At 47.0% G+C, this 23,835-nt stretch overlaps 2 protein-coding genes across 3 annotated transcripts in view; one reads left to right on the top strand and one right to left on the bottom strand.

The window, feature by feature from the left end:
- The window catches only part of LOC309567760 (GTPase KRas-like), a 175,248-nt gene that overhangs the window by 49,219 nt on the left and 102,194 nt on the right, over positions 1 to 23,835 (top strand). The gene's annotated exons all lie outside the window — the stretch shown is intronic.
- Positions 7,511 to 20,330, bottom strand: LOC309568312 (uncharacterized protein; the record flags this gene model as incomplete). Its single annotated transcript, XM_082273978.1, has 2 exons — positions 7,511 to 7,518; positions 19,763 to 20,330. The coding sequence occupies 2 exons, from the start codon at positions 20,328 to 20,330 to the stop codon at positions 7,511 to 7,513; spliced, it is 576 nt and encodes a 191-aa protein (XP_082130104.1).

Raw genomic sequence — 23,835 nt, 5'->3', positions numbered from 1 at the left:
AAGCGCTGTTTATAGTTTACCGTACTTTATTATTAATACAATTGATATGATGCCATATAATGTCCGCTCTCCACCACACATGTGATGTACATACTTGAGTGGACTTCAGTATGTAGTAAGAACTATTAGAAAACAAAGTGCTAACTTACTAATCAATAACTTAACAATAATAGTGGAACCCTCTAATGTAATGGTAATCTCAATAAACTTCAATATTACCTCAATACCGGTTTCTGTAACTTCACTTCACATATAATACACATCAAACTAAACATAAAAACATAAAAAATGAAACTTAGCAGGGATGGTGGAAACCCCTTCTATGAATATTTGCCATACCGATTAACTTCAATAATTACAGTGATATGTGATTTCACATGTAACACACCTCAAAAGGAGAATAAAAAATGTTAAAACTTAGCAGGGGTAGTAGAAACCCCTGTACAGATATTTGCAATACAATTTTAGATTACACTTAAATTGTATGTTTTAGTTACTATTTCAATGCAAATTATTGCACTTGAAGTTTAATCCCTGGGGACGTTTGGGGAGTTGTGGGCCCACTCCTAGGGGATAGCAGGGCTGGCGGTCTCTGTAGGATCCGTCTTCTGGCCGGGTTAGGGTTTTTTCCCTCCCTGCTCCCACTGGGGGCGCTGCATGGAAATGCTGTGGGGGTCTCCCTGGGGTCCCTGTTAATAGCCAGAAATGTGTTTGGTGCATTTATTTTGCAGCCGTTTGGAGCGGCCGCCACTTTAGTGGTTTGCAGATTCCTAGCTCTGTGTAATACAGAAGCCATGTGAGGTTTCTGCATCAGCCTCCTGTTCGGGCACCATCTTGGATGTGGGCAACATGCCTAGTAAGGGCAGCGGCCATTTTCCTTGTGACTTTTGTCATTGACTTTCAATAGACACCTTTTCTCTGGGCTCGAGGGCTGGCCTCTAGCGATGTGAGGTCACTTCCTCCTCCCCCATTTTTCATCCTGTGTAAAAAAAAATGTGCTGACAGGCTGGGGATTTTTGCTTATATCTCGGCCATTATTTGACCAAATCGAATTCTTTTTTTTGCTAGGGTGTTTTCTCAAGGGGCTCTTTCAGTTGGTTTCGGGAACTGCCTATTTAAAGGGCCAGCGTCCCTTTTTTTCATTTAAAGCAAAAATGGTCTCCCGTGATGATAAATTCCCCGCAGACCTGGTGGGGACTTCGGGTACACCTGAATCCTCTCCCCTGGCACCCATATCTGCTGCTCTGGCGACTTTGGTGTCCCAGGCGAATCTGCGGATGTCGGCACGCTGCTCCATAAAAAATTGCCTGTGCCCTCCCAGTCCTCTGACTCTGAGCCCGAATTGGTTGCCATGGACGATGGTCCCCCTGAGGGGTCCCGGTCCTCCACGTTGAGGGAGAGCAGGAGGGGGAATCTTCCTCCTCGGTAGCGCGGGAACAAGCTACGATGGATGCTCTTGTGGGCGTCATAACAGAAACACTCTCTCTTAACGATGAGCCAGCTCAGTCAAGTGAGTGGTCCGTTTTGTTCGGGTTCCGCAGACCCCAGACTGTCGGGTCAGGCATTTTTCCTGCCTGGTGGATTTTCCCGAGATTGTGCATGGCCAGTGGCGGCGCATATTGGTAGTGCCTAAGCTCTTTTCCACCCGCTCTCCGTTTTTCGGAGGCAGTGGACGAACGTTGGTCGGTGTCCCCAAGCAGGGGATCACACTGTGTCTAGGCTGAATAAGTCCACCTTACTTGCCGGTAGGGGGTTCCCAGTATTAAGGGATCCGGCTGATAGGGGTGTGGAAGTGCTTGCCCGCCACATCTATCTAGTGGTGGGTTCCCTGTTGCAACCTGTGCTTTGCCTCAGTGATGGCCTCTCAGGTGCTCATGACATGGTGCAAGGGGCTTCGCAGCAGGATCAGCTCGTCCACACTGCTAGCTTCCTGGGCGACGCGGCTTTGGAAGTGGCTCCGTTGGTCGCCCGGTTGTCGGCGGTGGGGATTGCGATCCACCACATTACCTGGTTAAAGTGCTGGTCAGTTTACCATGCGTCCTAAAAGACGGTGTCTGAGGTCCCCTATGAGGGGGATCATCTTTTTGGGGTAACTCTAGATGAGTTGATTGTGGGGTTCACGGGAGGTAAGAGTACTCATCTGCCCCAGGTCACCAAGGGAGAGCTCCCCCTCCCAGACTCAACATAATTGCCTTCCTGCCTTTGGGACGCAGGAGAAGGGTAAACCCTTCCGCCTTCCCGGGGGCCACGAGGAGCCGTGGTCGGGTAAGCAAAAAGCCGGTCAGTCTGGTTCGGCGGCCCAGTCCACCTCTTCTTAAAAGGGAAGCCCTCCCCGTTGTCGAGGTGGGGGGACGTCTGCTTTCTTTTCAGGAACCCTGGTTTTCCGGCATTCAGGACAGGTGGGTTCACAAACCAATTCGTTCAGAGAGATCGAGTTGATCTCGCCTCGCAGACGGGTTCCTCCCGCCCATTCTTCAGCTGCCCCCTGATCGTCTCAGAGATCTCGTGGGGGCTGTGCACGATTTGCTTGCACACGGAGTCATTGTACCCATTCTTTTTCGGAAAAAGTTTTTGCCGTTTTGACGCTAACCTGTTCACGGTGCCCAGGAAAGAGGGCACAGTGTGTCCGATTCTGGACTGGTAGTCCCTGAACCCCTTTGTGCAGGACATTCAGGATGAGAGCCTTACGATCGGGGATGTCCTCGTTGAGGCCTGGGGAATTGCTGCATCCATCGCCTTGCAGGATGCGTATCTCCACATACCTATTTTCGAGGGTCATCAGAGCTGCTTCCGCTTTGCGGTGGCTGGGGAGCATTACCAGTTCGTGGCGTTGCCTTTAGGTTTCACTTCGGCTCCCAGGGTTTCCACCAAGGTGTTGGCTCCGGTCTAGCTTTGTTGCGTTTACGGGGCATTGCGGTCATCGGTTGCCTGGACGACCTCTTGTAAGGTCAAACTCATGTGTAACCTTGGCAAAAGATCTGGCTGTGAAGGTTCAAACGCTTCAGGAGTTTGGGTGGGCCGTCCATTTCAGAAGTCGGCACTGACTCCCTCTACTCGTTTCCAGTACCTAGATGGTCCTGGACTCTGCTCAATCTTGGGTCTTCCTTCCGAAGGACAAAAATCGGGACTTTGCGGGAGAAGATCGGAGCTCTTGGGAACGACTATCTCTCCTCTTTGCGGACCTGCATGCGGGTTCTGAGACGGCTGGTCTCGGCCTTCGAAGCAGTTCCGTTTGCTCAATTTCACACCAGGCCTCTGCAAGCGGAGATCCTGGACAGGTGGAAAAGGAGTATTTTCTTGAGTCATCCGGGTCAGATCTTCTGTGGTGGCGCTGGCCGCTGTCTTTGACACTGGGTCGGTCCTTCAGACCTCTATTATGGATGGTTGTCACCACGGATGCCAGCCTGTCGGGCTGGGGAGGAGTTTTGGGCATGTTTTGCGCCCAGGGGACGTGGTTGGCGGGGGAGACTCCGTTACCGATCAGCGTCTTGGAGCTCCGAGCGCTCCAGCTCTGTCTGTTCCGGTGGTCACCTCAGCTTCAGGGGTGTCCGGTGCGGGTACAGATGGACATGCCACGGCTGTGGCTTATATCAATCACCAAGGGGGCACGTGGAGTGCCCTGGCGGCCATGGCAGTGGCCGCGATTCTGTCCTGGGCCGCATCGCAGGTACCTGCGTTCTCGGCCGTTCTCATTCCGGGTGTGGAACTCTGGCAGGCGGACTATCTACGTCGCCAGACTTTGGACCGAGGGGAATGGTCCCTACATCTGGAGGTGGTTTACCTCCTGTGCGCCTGGTGGATTTGTTTGCGTCCCGTCTCCACGAAGTGGTGGTAAGGTTCGTGGCCAGGGCTCGCGATCCTCTGGCAGATGCCGCAGACGCGTTGGTGGTGCCTTGGTACCGATATCGGCTACTGTATGCCTTTCCTCTTTCCACTGTTATCCAGGTTCCTCCGCAGTATGCGTCGGAACGGATGTCAGTCATTCTGGTGGACCCGGACGGGCCTCGACGGGCCTGGTACACGGCCGTCATTCAGATGGTCGTAGAACCTCGATGGCGGCTTCCGCTGTGAGACGATCTGTCAAGGACCGATCCTCCATTCTGCTTTACAGTTGCTGGCTTTGTCGGCATGGCTGTTAAAAGCCAGGTCCTGAGGTATAGAGGTCTTCCTCAGGCGGTCGTCCTTACCTTGTAAGGGGCTCGCAAAGCCACTTCAAGGAAGTTTTTTTCGCAGCACCTGGAAAGCGTGTTTCGCTTGGTGCGAAGTGCATGGTTTTTACCCTTGTTCCTTCTTGGTGGCGAAGGTCTTGGCCTTTCTGCAGAAGGGCGTGGATCAGCATCTGGTGCTGACTAAGGCCAAGGTCCGTTGTCGGCCTTGACCGTCTTGTTTCAACGACCTTTGACATCGCTTTCTTTGGTCCGCACCTTCATTCAAGAGGTGCGGCATTTGGCTCACCCCGAGGGGAGCTCTCTTGCTTCCAGGGGACCTGAATTTGGTTTTTGTCAGTGTTACAATAAACCTCTCTTCGAGAACATCAGGGGGATATCTGTCTGTGTTGTCACAGAAAGTTGCTTTTCTGGTGGCCATCACGTCAGCTCGCAGAGTGTCTGAATTGGCGGCCTTGTCCTGCCGCTCTCCTCATCTAGTACTTCATAGAGATAAGGTGGTTCTGCAATCTTTTCTTCCCACGTGATTTCTTCCTTCCACCTCAATGTCGATGTCGTGTTGCCTTCACTGTGCGCACGGCCCAAGCATCCGAAGTAGTTTGCTTTGCTTTCTCTGGATGTGGTCCGGGCGGTCTAGGTCTACCTGTCCGCCACCGAGTAGATTCGGCAGTCTGATTCTCTTTGTTCTTCCTGAGGAACCTCGGAAGGGATCGGCCGCCTGCGCGGAGACCTTTTCTAAATGGATCAGACAGGACGATTGTTCAGGCCTATTCCATCAAGGGTCAGGTTCCTCCTTTCCCGGTAAAGGCTCATTCTACTCGAGCCCTTAGTGCCTCTTGGGTTTTTTCGCCATCAGGCGTCTGTGGCTCAGGTGTACAAGACAGCGACATGGTCGTCAGTGCACACTTTCACAAAGTTTTAACTTGACGTTTTGGCATCTTCGGATGCTTCTTTTGACCGCAAAATTTTGAGTGCGGCAGTTGTTTGAGGGTACATTGTTTTTAATGTCTTTCCTTGTTGGTGTTTTTTCTGGGTTTGTTCCAGTTTTTTTTACTGTGGGCTCAGGTTGTTACTAGCCTAGTTATTTGCGTTACCTTCTTATCTGGTTGCGTTGCTTTCCCACCCCTTATACCTGCTTTGGGATGTCCATTAGTGAAGGCTAATACCTTCGGGCGGCGACTGTCGGAGGACGTAAGAGAAAATAGAATTTTTGGAAGAACTCACCGTAAAATTATTTTCTCTGAGTTCTCTGACAGTCGCCGCCCCCACCCCTCTGGTTTTTGTATCTGGGGGTTGTTGCCTTCCGGTACTGCTTGCTACGAAACTCAAGTAATATCAGATTGGGTTTCTGGTAATGGCTGGGGGATGGCCCCCCTAGTGGAGTGCTGAGGTACAAAAGTTTTTTTTGTATTAACCAGATAATTATCTGCCTAGCCTGCTCCTGCGGAGTGCGCCATTACCCATTAGTGAAGGCTAATACCATCGGGCGACGACTGTCAGAGGACTCAGAGAAAATAATTTTACGGTAAGTTCTTACAAAAATTCTATTTTTGTCGTCTTCTCCTCTCGATATGTATTGCATGTGAAATAACATATCACTGGAATTTTTGCACTTGAAGGTAATCTGTATTATATTAAAGAATAGCGCACACATGCAAAAGAAACCTACCAAATTTGAAGACAATCCATCAATAAAAATGGGGATTTGGTCCCACCATATGGCCATATAGTGCTCAAGCCCACCACTGCGTCAAAGTACCCCATTATCAGTGGGTCCTACACTATCCATGAAAAAGAGGTGAATCCGGCCTTTCTAACCCTTGGAGATAATACTCCTTGCTGGGAAAGATGTGCAAATGCACTACAGGGGACTCCTTCTATATCTACTTGATAGTGGACACTGATAGAGTACAGGTGTGTGTGGGGGGTGGGGTGGGGTGCTCAACCTCGGTAGTCTGGTCAGACTGAATACATAATAAACAAGCAAAAAATTTGGGGGAGCATACCCATGTATTTCTAAAGCTGGTGCAGCTATGAACCAAAAGACATGTATATTAAAAAAGAATAGCATAAAAAAGCAATAGAACATTGCTTGTTTATTATGTATTCGGTCTGACCAGACTACCGAGGTTGAGCAACCCACCCCACCCCCCACACACACCTGTACTCCATCAGTGTCCACTATCAAGTGGATATAGGAGGAGTCCCCTGTAGTGCATTTGCACATCTTTCCCAGCAAGGAGTGTTGTCTCCAAGGGTTAGAAAGGCTGGATTCATCTCTTTTTCATGGATAGTGTAGGACCCACTGATAATAGGGTACTTTGACGTAGTGGTGGGCTTGAGCACTATATGGCCATATGGTGGGACCAAATCCCCATTTTTATTTATGGATTGTCTTCAAATTTGGTAATTTCTTTTGCATGTGTGCGCTATTCTTTTTTAATATACATGTCTCTTGGTTCATAGCTGCACCAGCTTTAGAAATACATATGTATGCTCCCCCAAATTTTTTGCTTGTTTAATCTGTATTATAGACATGAACAAATTTTAGTTGTGCCCCACCAGGCCGGCCCTCCCATGGACAATGTGCAATGGGCAGTGTAACCACTGCTGTAAAACCTCCTCCTCCAGATGCGGTTATTTTTTTGAATTAGAGATAGCTTCCTAAAAATTCAGTTAGACTTTTCTCTTCAATGGTAAGGAATTTCACAAATGTATTAATGGTTTAGTGTAGGGGGGTGTACTAATAATTATCATTATTATACTGGATTTATATAGCGCCAACAGTTTGCGCAGCGCTTTACAATATGAGGGAAGACAATACAGTTACAATACAATTCAATACAGGAGGAATTGGAGGGCCCTGCTCGTTGGAGCTCACAATCTAGAAGATGGGGGATTCTTTTTCTTACCATTTTTCTTACCCTGGAGTTCTTTTTAAAGGACTCTGTGGACCTTAAAGAGGAACTTCACCTATTTAAAAAAAATAAAATAAATGGATCCTTGTGATGCCATCTTGGATTTGAGAGCCTGCTGTGACATACTGATGAAGCTTTACTGATGTCTTGGCAAGGGTGAAGAGGAAAATGAGTGGTACTTTCACTATGGAGTAAAAGTCTGCTTTTAAAATTATTTGATCCACAATGCTTGCAGCTACAGTGTTCAGGGAGGGCTTTTTAAGGCTTGTTTATAACTTTTTTAGTGTTATGCAAGTCATTATGTTCATAGCCTGGCCACAAGTTATATAATTTACTTGCACTTTAAGATATCCAGCAACATGGACAGTTTTTTTTCATGTTTTAGCCAACAAAATAATCACCTGATTGGAACTCAACTAGACCACTCTATTTGCCTGTTAACAACATATTAAAAAAGACAAAAATGCTTATAGCTGAACTCTCAGCAAATTAATGTTCCCCTGTGCAGTGAGGACAACGGATATACCTTATACTTGCCTGATTTGACGATCCTCCCTGCACAAGACTGGTCTGATTTGCTCCACACTCCAGTGGTCTGGAAAATGGACTGTTAATGACGTCAGCAAGCTCCATAGACAGAAAGAGTTCATCAAAAAAAACAAGCAGTTGACCGCACTGAATGGGATAAAATATTTTGCCCAGAATTGGCTTTATGGCATCATCTCAATACAGTTTATTGCACATAGGAATATACAGTATCTCACAAAAGTGAATACACCCCCTCACGTTTTTGTAAATATTTTATTATATAAAGTAGTGAGTATACAGCATGTATAACAGTGTAAATTTGCTGTCCCCTCAAAATAACACACACCCATTAATGTCTAAACGGCTGGCAACAAAAGTACACCCCTAAGTGAAAATGTCCAAATTGGGCCCAATTAGCCATTTTCCCTCCCGGGTGTCACGTGACTCGTTAGTGTTACAAGGTCTCAGGTGTGAATGGGCAGCAGAAGTTAAATTTGGTGTTATCGCTCTCTCTCATACTGGAACTTTGTGAGGATCTAAAAAAAGAATTGTTGCTCTACATAAAGATGACCTCGGCTATAAGATTGCCAAGACCCTGAAACTGAGCTGCAGCATGGGGGCCAAGACCATACAGCGGTTTAACAGGACAGGTTTCACTCAGAACAGGCCTCGCCATGGTCAACCAAAGCAGTTGAACACATGCTTAGCGTCATATCCAGAGGTTGTCTTTGGGAAATAGACATATGAGTCCTGCCAGCATTGCTGCAGAGGTTGAAGGGGTGGGGGGGGGGGTCAGCATGTCAGTGCTCAGGCCATACGCTGCACACTGCATCAAATTGGTATGCATTACTGTTGTGCCAGAAGGAAGCCTCTTCTAAAGATGAAGATAATGCACAAGAAAGCCCGCAAACAGTTTGCTGAAGACAAGCAGACTAAGGACATGGATTATTGGAATCATGTCATGTGGTCTGATGAGACCAAGATAAACTTATTTGGTTCAGATGGTGTCAAGTGTGTGTGGTGGCAACCAGGTGAGGAGTACAAAGACAAGTGTGTCTTGCCTACAGTCAAGCATGGTGGTGGGAGTGTCATGAGGGTCAAGGTGAGGGTCAAGGTGATGGACTATCCAAGCATGTCTCCAGACCTAAACCCTATTGAGCATCTGTGGGGGATCCTCAAACAGAAGGTGGAGGAGTGCAAGGTCTCTAACATCCACCAGCTTTGTGATGTCGTCATGGAGGAGTGGAAAAGGACTCCAATGGCAACCTGTGAAGCTCTGGTGAACTCCATGCCCAAGAGGGTTAAGGCAGTGCTGGAAAATAATGGTTGCCACACAAAATATTCACTCTTTGGGCCCAATTTGGACATTTCCACTTAGGGGTGTACTCACTTTTGTTGCCAGCGGTTTAGACATTAATGACTGTGTGTTGAGTTATTTTGAGGGGACAGCAAATTTACACTGTTTACAAAGTGTCATTTCTTCAGTGTTGTCACATGAAATTGTGTAATAAAATAATTACAAAAATGTGAGGGGTGTACTCACGTTTGTGAGATACTGTATCTACGGAAAAACTTAGCCAAGGTATTTAAAGAAAACCTTTTCCAAAACTTGCTCTCATATTCATAGTTGTCATATTGGGTAATCTATAGAATACAAAACCATGCCCCAATGGACTTATCTATATTTTATTATGAATGAATACATATAAATACATTTAAGTAATTTATCCCAAAGGAATGGTTTGACCCTAATTACCTTCTTGTATCCATGTATGTGTCCTTTTCTTTAGTTGCATTTTTAGTTAAAGCTGAGCTAAAATTAAAAAAAAAAAAAAAAAAAATGTAAAAAAGAAAGAAAATCAGCACAGATGTATAACTTGCAGTCAGTAGGATGTGTCCCTTGTGCTGGTTTTTCTTTCTTTAATTTGGAAATCTTCATCAGTCCTGCTAACCCCGTCTTGCGGCTTCTATGAGTGAAACAAGATCATTGAATGGAGGACGGGCAGAAGATTGATAGCCCTTACTCCTTTTTTCAGAGATCCTACTGCCTGCTGACTGTAATTTGTGTTGCCTGTGCTGGTTTTTCTGTGCCTTCTTTAAGGTCTCCAGCAAAAAGAATCACCCCCTACTCAATGTACTAAACTGTTAATACATTTGTGAAATTCTTTACCATTGAAGAGAAAAGTGTAACTAAATTTTCAGGAAGTCCTCTTTGAAATTCAATAGATAACCACATCTGCTCTGCCAAGGAGGAGGTATTGCAGCATGTGATTACATCATATCCTCGCCTATCTCTCTGCAGGAAAAGGAACCACATTTCCCATCAACCTTTAGGAATTGCATTGAATGTGGGCAGGTACACTGGCCCTGTACATGGTAAATGTGAACTCGCCCACTTCAACATAAATCATGCCCCCTCATTCTCCAGCCACACTGCTCAGCATCACACAGCAAGACAGATGACAATCTTAGAAACGTAAAGCATGCGTGTGCAAAATGTTTAGTTTGTTCTATGTAGTCTACTTTCATTAAATATTGAATTTGCCCTCTAGGTTTTCTGTTACTCTCTGTGGCAGCTACCTTCACATGCGATCTCTCTCCCCCCTCCAGCCACAAAAGGGGATAAACATATTGCCCTTATATGCTTTATTTAACCACTTGCTGGCTGCCAAACTGTGTAAATGTCATGTTTTTATTGTAAAAATGCTTTTTCTTGTTAGGCAGCTGGCTTTCAGATAAAAGTGATCCCAGTGGCAGATTTGCCACGGGATCGCTTTTATAGGCGGCGGGAGAGGTGCCCCTCCTCCTGCTGCTTCCCGATTGTTTACGGGTTTACTGGAGCCATCTGTAAACCTGGAAGCAATCCGGTCCAATTCTCTGCCATCAACGTTTTTTTTTTTTTTTTTTTTTCCCCTTAAAGTTAAAACACTTTTTCTCTTACGTCCTCCGACAGTCGCCACCTCTTCATATCCACCTCTTCATATTCGTCACATATGGGGGTATTAGACTTTGCTCCGAAGGAGTAGCTAGGCAACAGAATATGTTAATAAAGCTTTTAACATATCCAACATATCCCACCCTCAAGGGGTGGTCCCCTCAGTCAATACCCTCCTACTTCCTGCAACCATATCTCAGTTTTAATGTCTAGCTTGTCAGGAGTGGCTGGCTCTCTCTGTGCTGGGACTTTATGTCCCAGTCTCTTTCTTCTTTTTAATATTTTGTTTTGAGTTTTTCTCTCTACCTTTACTTAGCTGTTGTTTTATCAGCGTTAGTTAGTTCTTCGGACGAAGAGGATCATGCGGACTGGGTCTCGGGCTGATCCCCCTGGTCGCAGGTCGTGGGTCAGTGGCTTCCCAGTCTGCCATCGAGCGTTCAGCCAGGTAACGCTCCTGGCATAGTGAACGACCCATCCCTGTTCGGTGCAGGGATGCTTGGTGAGGTGGCTACCTCACTGGACGCTGTGCGGTTTCTTAACCCACGTTCGGAGCGTCTTGTATGCGACTCTCCCTGCCTCATGTGTAGCGGCTTGTTCGCCTGTGCGGGTCCCCCACACCGTGGTGAGGTAAGTGTATTTTTATGTGGGGACCTGTCTGTCTGGAGGGGTGTCAGTCTGGGACTGTGTAACCTGTCTCTATGCACACTGTTTGTCTCCCTATCTCTCGGCTGCATGCTGTGGGCTGCAAGGGGGGGGGGGGGGGAGTTGTGTGGCACTATGAGTGTCAGCATGATCAGTGTGGAAAGCTGTGTGCTGTGGGGCATGTTTTATGGCATGTTTGGGCACTTACAGCGATCGCTGCGGCGATCGGTTCTGTTTTTTTACATACAGACATGTGTGCATTACTGCACTGTGGAGCGACGGTTTCGGCGCCAAAAGACGCCATTTTGCCTTCCCTCGCTCCGGCCGCATGTTTTACATGCATGGCGGCCATTTTCTTGTAGCCTCCATAGGTTTACATAGAGCGCCCTAGCAGCATCACTTCCTCTTCCCAGGAACACCGATCGAGGCAGCAGCAGCGGCGAGGGTCTCCTCAGGATTTATCCTTCTGTTTCTTGCTATCCATTGCCTGTGTTCAGTTTACATATCCCTGTGGGGGTCTCATTGTGCTTAGTGTGACGCGGTGGGCTGCGCTTGCCGCGCTTGCTGAAAGGGGCAGTTAACCCTTGGTTGTCTGGCATTACAGGGGCAATGGATTCTCAGGAGGGCAAATTTCCTACAGTATTGGTGGAAAGCCAGGGGACCGCTGCTTCCCCCCCAGGGGGGGATTTAGCCACTATTGTGGCTGGCCTTGCTGCTCAGGTGCAAATGCTGGTGGCTGCTCAATCTACCAAAAGGCCCAGAGTTGTGCTCTCCTCTGATTCTGAGGGTGAAGGTGATGGGGCTGTTCTAGCTGGGGCTTCCCTATCGGGGTCCCGCTCCTCTCTTGATCTAGTGGGCTCTGAGGTGGAGGCTGAAGTTGAGGGGGTTGATAATTCTCCCCCTGGCTCGCCTGAAGAGCTTGCAATCATGGATGAGTTGATTGCTTCTATTAAGCAAACGCTACGTTTGCAGGACGAAGTGTGTCCCCCCGCTGCCTTGGCGGCTTATGGGACGCAGAGGAAACGCAGGACGCCACAGGTTTTCCCCTGCAATGCTGATTTTCAGCGCGCTGTTAAGGATCAATGGCGCGATCTGCGCAAACCTTTTGCGGTACCAAGTAGATTCAAGCTGCGTTATCCTTTTTCACCTGCCACTGATGAAAGGTGGTGCGTGCCTCCACCAGTGGATCATGCGATTGCGGTTTTGAACAAGGCCACTGCGATTCCTGCAGAGGGTTCACCCATTTTCCGTGATGCCACAGATAGGAGACTGGAGTCTCTGGCCCGTCATACGTATTCTGTTACGGGTTCTATGCTTAAAGCTCTGTTTGCTTCTCTCATGGCGGCCCAGGCGATCGCAAGTTGGACGCAGATGCTTAGGCGCGTCTTGGTGGCCGACTCGGCCTCGCCGGCGACCCTGGATATGGTGGATCAGATCCACCAGGGTGTCATGTATCTGTGTGATGCGGACCTGGACCTGATTCCGTTGGCTGCACGGGTGCACAGTGTGGCGGTGTTGTCTCGCCGCCTGGTTTGGTTAAAATGTTGGTCGGTGGACCAATCTTCGCGTAAGACCTTAGCCAATCTGCCTTATGATGGGTCTCGCCTTTTTGGGGAGTCCCTGGATGTGTTGATTAAGGGAATCACCGGGGGTAAGAGCACTCTCTTGCCCCATTTCCCCAAGGCTAAGGGGGCTTCTGGGAAGAAGCATGCTAATTTTCGGCCCGCTCAGGGGTCCTTTCGTGCCTTTCGGCCGCACTACAAGGGCAAGCCGTTCAAAGGTCAAGGCTCTCAGAAGAAGCCCTGGTCTGGTAAGCAGAAGTCCGGCCAATCCGGACCTGCAGCCCATAACAGTTCGGCCTGAAGGGGCGCCCTCACCCAGTTTTGGGGTGGGGGGACGCTTGCTCGGTTTTCTTCAGCCCTGGTTGGCCCGTGTGCGGGACAGATGGGTTCAGGAAATCGTTCGGTCTGGTTACAAGATCGAGTTTCTCTCTCGGCCGGAGAGCAGATTTTTTCCTTCAAATCTTCAACTGTCTCCGGAGCGCCTGCGGGACCTACACCTGGCGGTGCAGGACCTGAGGGCTCAGGGAGTGGTGGTTCCGGTGCCTCATCGGGACAGATTTCGGGGGTTTTATTCAAACCTGTTCACCGTGCCCAGGAAGGAGGGCAAGGTTCGTCCGATTCTGGACTTGAAGGCTCTGAACTGCTCTGTGCGGGTTCGCAAGTTCCGCATGGAATCCCTGCGGTCGGTGGTGGCTGCCCTGGTTCCGGGGGAATTCATGGCCTCCATCGATTTGAAGGATGCGTATCTTCACATCCCCATCTTCGAGGGTCACCAGAGGTATCTTCGATTTGCCATTGCGGAGGATCACTACCAGTTCGTGGCGTTGCCTTTTGGCCACGCCTCTGCTCCGCGGGTCTTCACCAAGGTGCTTGCACCGGTTCTGGCATTGAGGGCCCAGGGCATTTCTGTCCTGGGGTATCTGGACGACATTCTGGTTCGGTCTGCGACCAGCCAGGGTCTGGAGCAGGACCTGTCTGTCACGATGCAAACTCTGCAGGAGTTTGGTTGGACGATAAATTTTCCAAAGTCGGCACTGAGTCCGTCTGTTCGTCTTCCCTACCTGGGAATGATTTTGGACTCGGTGCAGGCGAAGGTCTTCCTGCCGGACGACAAACTCAGAACTCTTCAGGAGGAAGTCAGGTCCCTCCGGGATGTTCCGCAATCGTCTCTATGGACGTGCATGAGATGTCTGGGATTGATGGTCTCGGCCTTCGAGGCGATTCCCTTCGCCCAGTTTCACACGCGGGGTCTTCAAGCGGAGATCCTGTCCAAGTGGGACGGGCGACCTCAATCTCTGGATCTTCAGATCTCGTTGAGTCATTGCACCAGAAAAGACCTTCTGTGGTGGCTCCAGTCCCCGATGGTGTCCGGGGGCAAGTCGTTTCGTCCTATCTCATGGACGGTAATCACCACGGATGCCAGCCTGTCGGGCTGGGGTGGTGTTCTGGGCGTTCTGTCCGCCCAGGGAACTTGGTCGGAGGGGGAGTCCTCCCTTCCGATCAACATTCTGGAATTGCGTGCGATAAGTCTCTGTCTTCGTCGCTGGTCGGACCGGCTGCAGGGCTGCCCGGTTCGGGTGCAGACGGACAATGCCACGGCGGTGGCCTACATCAACCACCAAGGGGGCACCAGGAGTGCCCGAGCGGCTCGGGAAGTGGCCGACATTCTGTCTTGGGCCGAGACTCATGTCCCGGCGATAACGGCGGTTCACATTCCGGGGGTGGAGAACTGGCAGGCGGACTATCTGAGTCGCCAGACCCTGGATCAGGGGGAATGGTCTCTCCACCCGGCTGTCTTCCAGATGTTGTGCGCGAAGTGGGGTCTTCCAGATGTGGACCTGTTCGCGTCACGTCTCAACAACAAGGTGAGGAGGTTCGTGGCACGGACGCGCGACCCTCGGGCAGACGCGTCGGACGCGTTAGTGGCCCCGTGGCATCAGTACAGACTGATGTATGCGTTTCCACCGATCCAGTTGCTGTCCAGGTTCCTTCGCAGGTTTCAATCGGAACGCAACACGGTGATTCTTGTGGCACCGGACTGGCCTCGCCGGTCCTGGTACGCAGACCTCGTGAATCTGGCGGTCGACGCCCCGTGGCGTCTGCCTCTTCGAGACGATCTACTGTCTCAAGGACCGATATACCATCCTGCTTTACAGTCGCTGGCTTTGACGGCCTGGCTGTTGAAACCGAGGTCCTGAAGGAGAGGGGTCTCTCTCCGGAGGTCGTTCATACTTTAATCAACGCGAGGAAGTCTTCCTCTGGGAAGGTTTGCTACCGTACTTGGAAGGCCTATTTTGCCTGGTGTGAGTCCAGGGGGTTTTCACCCCGCACGTACTCGGTGTCCCGTGTGCTGTCTTTCCTTCAAGCGGGTGTTGATCAGCGCTTGGCGCCGGCTACGATAAAGGGTCAGGTGTCTGCTCTGGCCGTTCTGTTTCAACGTCCCGTGGCGTCCAACCTTTTGGTTGGCACCTTTATTCAGGGTGTGCGGCATCTGGTTCCTCCTAGGAGGGATCCTCTGCCCCCTTGGGACTTGAATCTCGTGCTATCTGTGTTACAACGTGCTCCTTTTGAACAGATCAGGGAGATCTCGTTGTCTGTTATCCAAAAAGGTCGCCTTTTTGGTGGCGATCACTTCGGCTCGCAGAGTGTCGGAACTGGCGGCTTTGTCCTGCAAGTCTCCGTACTTGGTTATTCATTTGGATAAGGTGGTCTTGCGACCTAATCCTTCTTTTCTTCCGAAACGTGTTTCGGAATTCCATCTTAATGAGGACATTGTCTTGCCTTCGTTGTGCACGAAGCCTAAACATCCACAGGAGGTGAGATTGCACTCTTTGGATGTTGTTCGGGCGATCAGGGTTTACCTTCGATCGACTGAGTCTTTTCGTAAAACGGACTCCTTGTTTGTTCTTCCAGAGGGTCCTCGGAAGGGCATGGCGGCTTCGGCCTCTACCATCGCTAAATGGATCAGACAGACCATTGAACAGGCCTATGCCTTGCAGGGGAAGGTTCCCCCTGTGCCTGTGAAGGCGCACTCTACTCTGAGTACGTCTTGGGCCTGTCGTCATGGGGCTTCTGTAGCCCAGGTGTGTAAGGCGGCGACTTGGTCGACCGTGCACACTTTCACAAAATTCTACAAAGTAGATGTTCGGGCATCGGCGGATGCTTCCTTTGGCCGCAAGGTTCTTAGTGCGGCTGTTCCCTAGGGTCCCTTGTTGGGGACTCCTGGCTGTTGGGATAAGTTTTGTATCCCCTGGTTTTTGCCTTTTCCTGGGTTGTTGCTCCTGTTGAGCACTTGTTTTTTGCTGTTGCCCAGCTGGTTTCCTTCCTTTGGTAAGGTTCCTTTCTTGATGTGGAAACTGCGTTGCCTCTCGGCGCGGATGTGTTTCCCACCCCTCATGTTTGCACTGCTTTGGGACGTCCCCATATGTGACGAATATGAAGAGGCGGCGACTGTCGGAGGACGTAAGAGAAAACGGAATTTTTGTAAAATCTTACCTGTAAAATTCCTTTCTCTGAGTCCTCCGACAGTCGCCGCCCCCGCCCCTCTTTTGGGGGGCGGCGACTGTCGGAGGACTGTTGCCTAGCTACTCCTTCGGAGCAAAGTCTAATACCCCCATATGTGACGAATATGAAGAGGCGGCGACTGTCGGAGGACTCAGAGAAAGGAATTTTACAGGTAAGATTTTACAAAAATTCCGTTTTTTTTTTTTTCTTTTTTGCTTTTAAAGGTAAATGAGAGATCTGGGGTCTTTTTTGACACCAGATCTCGCAATAAAGAGGAGCGGTCATACTTATTTCTTTTACAAGGGATGTTTACATTCCTTGTAAAATGAATAAAAGTAATAAAAAATAAAGGGACAGTGTAAAAATTAAAAAGCAAAAAAAAAAAAATGAAAGTGCCCCATCTCTCCGTGCTCGTTCGCAGAAGCGATCGCATGTGTAAGTCGTGCCTACATATGTAAACGGTGTTCAAACCACACGTGTGAGGTTTCGCAGCGATCGTTGGAGCTAGAGCAATAATTCTAGTGCTAGACCTCCTCTAGCTCTAAACCGGTAACGTGTAAACATTTTTAAAGCGTCACCTGTTGAGATTTTTTAGATTTTCGCCAGTACATGAGCATTCGCAATTTTAAAGCATGACATGTTGGGTATCTATTTACTCAGCCTAACATAATTTTTTACATTATACAAAAATTTTGGCAAATTTTTTATTAAATTAAAGTGTATTTTTTCTCAAAAGAAAGACCGTTGTACAAATACAGTGTGACATAAAATATTGCAACAACCTCCATTTTATTCTCTATGGTCTCTGCTAATAAAAACAATTATATAATGTTTGGGGGTTCTAAGTAATTTTATAGCAAAAAATGCAGATTGTTTTCTTGTAAACAGATGTCAGAAAAAGGCCTTTTCTTAAAGTAGTTAAAGCAGAGTTCCACCCAAAAGTTAAACTTCCACTTTAAAGAGGTTGTACACCGAGAAAAAAAAAAATTCTCTTCTTTACATCCTGAAAGAGAAACCCATAATGAGCTAGTATGCATCGCATACTAGCTCATTATGAAATACTTACCTTAGAACGAGCCCCCGCCGTGCCGTCCGCTTACCTGTATGATGGGCGACATGTATGGTCGCCCGTCTTCCGGGATCGCGGCATCCGGCCATCTGATTGGCCGGAGCCGCGGTGACGTCACTCCCGCGCACGCGCGCGGGAGCCGACGGTCACGGCACAGGGCTCTGAAGGAACGGCACGATCTGCCGTTCCTTCAGAGCGCATGCACCAGTGGCGTCACTGGCTGCATTAAAGGTAAATATCTCCTAAACGGTGCATGTTTAGGAGATATTTACAGTACCTATAGGTAAGGCTTACCTATAAGAAATGGAACAAGTGGCGCAAGCTGTTAGCACTACATAAAAACGATAGTCCATATAATAGCACATCAAGGCTATGATAAAGTCTTAAGGTGAGATGAGGAAATAGTCTGAATGCTCAGGGCCAGCCTGTTGGGGAGCAGAAGCGATCTCCAAACATGCAACAAACAAAAGAGAAAACAGGCGCCTCTGAGTTAAGACTGCGATTTAATATGGCAAACAAGTAATAAAAACTTACATCAAGGTAATATAAGCAGACAAGATGGGTCCTTCCGGTGTCCATGTGGAGGCTGGGGCTTGGAGTCATCACTGTGGGTCTGTAATCATCTCCTCTCTTCCTCTTCCTGTCCAGCAGGAAGTGGAGGGTGTCACAGCAGTGAGATGGAGGCTTGGACAGCAGGGTGAAACCGCAGTGAGATGGAGGCTTGGGCCGCACAGTGGCTGTGATGCTTGTCCACAGGATCTTCCGGCGTAATGACTGACGCGTTTCCGAGCATGCGCACTGTAGTGGGAAACCAGCGCGCGCTCCTTTTTCAAAGTCAAATGTAAAAGGGGAAGAGAAGGACCAATTTATGTGTTCCGGGACAATGCCCTCTGGTGGTGAAGTTATAAAATTACTATCAAAGTAAACATGACTCTACATTATAGCTGTATGAGGAACAATGCCCTCTGGTGGTGAAGTTATTAAATTACTATCAAAGTAAACATGACTCTACGTTATGGCTGTATGAGGAACAAGGGTCCCTCTAGAGGTCAAACCAGTAAGAAATAAAAATAAACAATAATATACATGTGATACGATGCATGAAGAGAATAATGCCATAGACAATGAGAGGAAAATTAGAGGGAAAAAAAAAAAAAAAACCATGGGATGAAATGAAAAAGAAATGATAAATGTGGAAATAAAATTAAATATTAATAAAAATAAAAATAAAATATAAAAATGAAATTAAATTAGAAATAAAAATCAAAAATGGGAAATTAAAAATAAATGTAAACAAAATAAATAAAGAATTGTATATGATGTAAGCATATCATTAACTGAGACACATAAATAAATAAAAACATTTTTTATTATATTTGTATGTGATAATGTAAAATTCTTATAGTATATATTGATACATGTATGTATAAAATCAGGAAATGGATACTAATGCAATGAGATGGATGGAATGGGAACAATGATGAATATCAACCTGAAAGAGGTATGAATATGGAATGTATAATCATACGGTGGAGACAAGGGATAAATGCTAGACAGTGAGTGGATGAGGAATTGTTGGCGGCAGGAAGGATAGGAAGGGGGGTGGGAAAAAATAAATAAATAAATAAATAAAAATTAGCACTGTATGGATTACCTAAAGTGAACCCTAGAGGGGACTAATTAAAGAATGGTGGATACATCCAATTCTTCGTTCATCCCATTGGGCGAAAGTGTATTGAGGGAATAGATCCAAAACGTTTCACGTTCGCACAGTTTGTGAAATCTTTCGGCTTCGGGAAGGTCTTTTGATATTTGCTCAATGATCCATACCTCAAGATTTGAGGTAGATTTGTCATGGTGTCTGAGAAAGTGGCGGGGGACGCTATGTTTGTCTTTTCCTTCCTCTATTTTTCTCCTGTGTTCCCCAAATCTTTGTCGAAGGGGACGGATCGTGCGTCCTACATAGAGGAGGTTGCAAGGACAACTGAGGCAATAGATTACAAAATCAGATGAACAATTGAAAAAATCAGCGAGGTTGTATGTTTTGTTATGTGTATGAAATTATTTTTTACCATGTTTTACATATGCACAGGTTTTGCACAAAGACTTGTTGCACCTATACATGCCTGTTAAAGGAATCAGGCACACCCTAGGGGTGGCATCTTTAATGGTTTTAAGTTTGCTGGGTGCAATTTTGTTTTTAAGGTTGGGTGCTTTCCTGTATGTGACTCTGGGAGTACTTGGGAGGACTAATTTGAGATGGGGGTCCTCCAAGAGTATAGGCCAGTGTTTTAGAAGAATCTGTTCCATGGTCTTGTGTTTGTAATGGAATTTGGTGGTGAAACGAATGGATTGATCAAATGTGTCTTGGGTTTTGGCAGGAGGGGGATCTGTGAGGTACAGATGATATGCTTGATCTACCAGGGGGAGTGGATAACCTTTGTCCAATAATTTGGCTTTTAGAAGCTGACTTTCAGCTACATAGTCATCGTGCCTGGTGCAATTGCGCTTCAGCCGACAAAATTGTCCCTTGGGAATATTGTTGGTCCATTTGTTGTAATGGCAGCTCTTGTTGTGCAATAGGGAATTACCTGCAGTAGGTTTGGAGTAATTCTTGGCATGAATTTGATTTCCTATGTAGTACAATTCAAGGTCCAGAAAAGCAAGTCGTTCAGAATTGGTGACATGGGTGAATGTTAATCCGTGGGGGTTTTGGTTGCAATGTTGTGTGAAATTATGGATGATGTCGGGGGGTCCATCCCAAATTATAAGAATATCATCTATGTACCTACCATAGAAGATAAGGTGTCTGGAATATGGGTTGTTGTGCCATATTTTCTGGGATTCCCATAGCCCCATGGCTAAATTTGCATATGAAGGTGCAAAATTTGCTCCCATGGCTGTTCCGTTGATTTGTAAATAAAATTGATCATTAAATTTAAAATAGTTGTGAGTGAGACAAAATTTTGTACATTCCAGAATGAAGTGGGCTTGTTTGGGGCTCATGTAAGGATCCAGATGGAGAAAATGATCTAGGGCTGTGAGGCCGAAATGGTGTGGAATAGATGTATACAGTGAATTAACATCCAGAGACATCCAGGTAATAACTAGGTTCCCATGTGTAGGGGGACAGTAGTTCCAACAGGTGAGTACCGTCTCTGATGTAGGCAGGTAAACTTTGAGCTAGTGGTTGGAGAAAATGGTCTATGTATAAGGAGAGACCAGAGGTGATACTCTCCATGGATGCAATGATGGGACGGCCTGGGGGATCGGTGAGACTTTTGTGGATCTTGGGAATATGGTAAAAATATGGGGTCCGATAAAACATCCTATTGTGGAAGGAGGCTTCATTGGAGTCTATAGTTTTGGTTTCAATGGCATGGTCAATGATAGCCTTCAGGTCCAATTTGTATTCAGGAAGGGGATCCTTATGGAGTGGAGTGTAAGTGTTGGAATCAGCCAAAAGTCTTTCGGCCTCTTGGATGTAAGAATCTCGATCCAGGAGGACAATGCCTCCTCCTTTATCAGCATTTTTAATGATAATGTCATTGTTATTTAATCAAGGATGAAAGTGCTTTTGATTCTTGAGGTGTAAGGGTGCCTAACTGGGTAGGGGTGTGGGAAGATGGTTTGCATAATTTCAGGAAGTCGGAATAGACCATATTGTAAAAAGTGGTAAGATGTGGGCCTTTATGCTGGTAAGGGTTAAAGACTGATTTGGGTTTCAATGTTGAATGTTGGACCGGGGGGGAGGTTGCCTCCATCTCACTGCGGTTTCACCCTGCTGTCCAAGCCTCCATCTCACTGCTGTGACACCCTCCACTTCCTGCTGGACAGGAAGAGGAAGAGAGGAGATGATTACAGACCCACAGTGATGACTCCAAGCCCCAGCCTCCACATGGACACCGGAAGGACCCATCTTGTCTGCTTATACTTACCTTGATGTAAGTTTTTATTACTTGTTTGCCATATTAAATCGAAGGCTTACCTATAGGTACAACTTCCTGAGGAGGGTTTACTTCCTCTTTAAGGGATCCTGACCCCCTGACATACCACATTTGGCATGTCATTTTTTTTTTTTTAGGGTGGAGGGGGGGCAGTGGTTATCTAGTTTTGACAGGTACCCACTCCCGCTCGGGCCGCCTAGGCGACTCGAGCGGAAGTTCTTTTCTCCCTCCCTCCCTGCAATCTTGTGGGACATGTCACAGGTCCCAGAAGATAACCTGTCCACTCAGGTTGCGCAGTGCGACTGCCCTTGCTTGTAATGCCAGTGCCAAGGGGAGAAGAGCGAGGCTCCCGCCGGCCGCATCGCTGAATCCTGGGACACGTGAGGGTGTGTTTATTAAAAGTCAGCAGCTACACTTTTTGTAGCTGCTGACTTTTAATAAACACAAAAACAGGTGGAACTCCACTTTGGTAATGGTTAAACTGTAGACATACCCATAATCCTGTATTATACCCGCTGTATTCTGCTGCAATTCAGTATTATAAATATTACTTCTTCTGCAGCTTTGACATCTTTTTAACAGCATTCAGTGCTTGTGTGAGGTATGTAAGCACATCTCTAGTCGCCACACAGAAAGAAAGAGCCTTGACATGCTGCTTTACAGTGTCATGTGGCACAAGTAAACATCTGCATGAGAAAAAAAAAAAACTCATAAAAGCGCAGCGCTACCTTACTAATCAATAATTTACCAATAATGGTGGAACCCTCTAATGTATTGAAATCTCAATAAACTTCACTATTATGGTCACTGTGATACTGCATGTAACTTTACTTATAATACACATCAAATTAAAAATGAGACAAAAAAAGAAACTGAGCAGGGATGGTAGAAACTAGAAACCCCTTCTCTAGATATTTGCAATACAGATTAACTTCAACTGCAATAGTTCACATTGTAATCTAAAACATAAAATTCAGTTTAAAAATGTGAGCACTGCGCTCCTAGATGAGCGAACAATCTGTGCTGCTACTTGTAATAAAAATAACCATATGGAAAAAAAATAAAAATAACCAAATACAATAGGTGAGATACAACGCCTTCAAATACATGCATTTCACAGTAGCGCACTAATGTGAATACATCAAATCCAAATCTTGTGAAGAAAATGGGTGCTTTGAGGTGGCAAATCCCCCCCCCAATGGTTGAGGGCATGTTGCTTGGTATGGTTCAGAAGGGGGGGAAGAGGAACTGAACTCGTTCCCTCCCCTCCTCCTTTCAGCCTGCATGCTCGGTTAAGGGTTTGGTATGGATTTTGGAGGGGACCCCGCACCATTTTTTTTTTTTTTTTCTCATTAAATTCATGTTCAAAACTGAAGAGATTAACTAGCAAGGCCTAACTAAATAGTAAGGAAAACTTAAAAATATATAATAAAACAAATGTCACTGTAAAAATACAAATTTAGCCTACCCTAAAATTGGATGGTGTCAGTCAGTAGAGCTGTAGGGGGGCTGGACATGGGAGGCAGGGATGTATCAGGCAGTGACAGATTGCCGAAGGTTGAATAAGGTGGATAGATGAGACAGCTTAAGGTAAATGGTGTGGGGAGAGAAGACTGATAGCAGGCAGTACCATTTTTGACAGTGATGGCAGCTGTGCTAATCCTATGCAGGATGGTGGGGTGGGGAGGTGGATGGCTTTAGGAGGGGAATCAATTGTGGCAGGGAGCAGAGAAGGATTTTTAGGACACAGTCTGATAGGCGGTACAGATGGGGTTTCTGAATCTCCCGATCCGCCCACTACAACAAGCAGGGATGGAAGTACATCCCTGCTTGCTGAAGAAAAAAACATATGGGCTATGCCAAGACCGATGACTGGGGGAATAGGAGGCATAGCAGGCACCGGTCTTACAAAGAGGAAACCCCCTAGGGATTTAACAGTTTTATTTGAAAATCTTCAGGCTATTTCAGAGCAACTACTGGGTTAACAAGCAGATGGATGACCTATTCTGTGAAGGTAGGAGATCAACAACAAGGACATGTAAAAATGTTTTTGCCTGGAGTTCTCCTTTCAGTGAATTGCTTAGTGTTTCTTTTTTTTTACCTTTTGTGGTGTGGATTTTGCCACAACACTGACTAGCCAATTTGGACCCTACATACTTTTATTTATATAACCACTTGAAATGCCTTAAACATAATGACCACCCACCATAACCTGTCATGGTATACAATCCACTAGACTTCTGAAGGTATGCTGTGGAATCCACTAGACTTCTGAAGGTATGCTGTGGAATCCACTAGACTTCTGAAGGTATGTTGTGGAATCCACTAGACTTCTGAAGGTATGCTGTGGAATCCACTAGACTTCTGAAGGTATGCTGTGGAATCCACTAGACTTCTGAAGGTATGTTGTGGAATCCACTAGACTGCTGAAGGTATGTTGTGGAAACTGGTACCATGGCACCAAGCTGTCAATAGCAGATCCTTTATGTCCTGTAAGTGTCAAGCCTTGGCCTCTGTGAATTGGACTTGTTTTTCCAGCACATCCCATTGATGTGCGGTTGGAT

Source organism: Pelophylax lessonae (genome assembly GCF_965119305.1).
Source record: "Pelophylax lessonae genome assembly, chromosome: 12".
Classification (NCBI taxonomy): domain Eukaryota; kingdom Metazoa; phylum Chordata; class Amphibia; order Anura; family Ranidae; genus Pelophylax; species Pelophylax lessonae.
The sequence above is the reverse complement of the archived record's forward strand: the minus strand, read 5'-3'. Positions and strand labels throughout refer to the sequence as shown.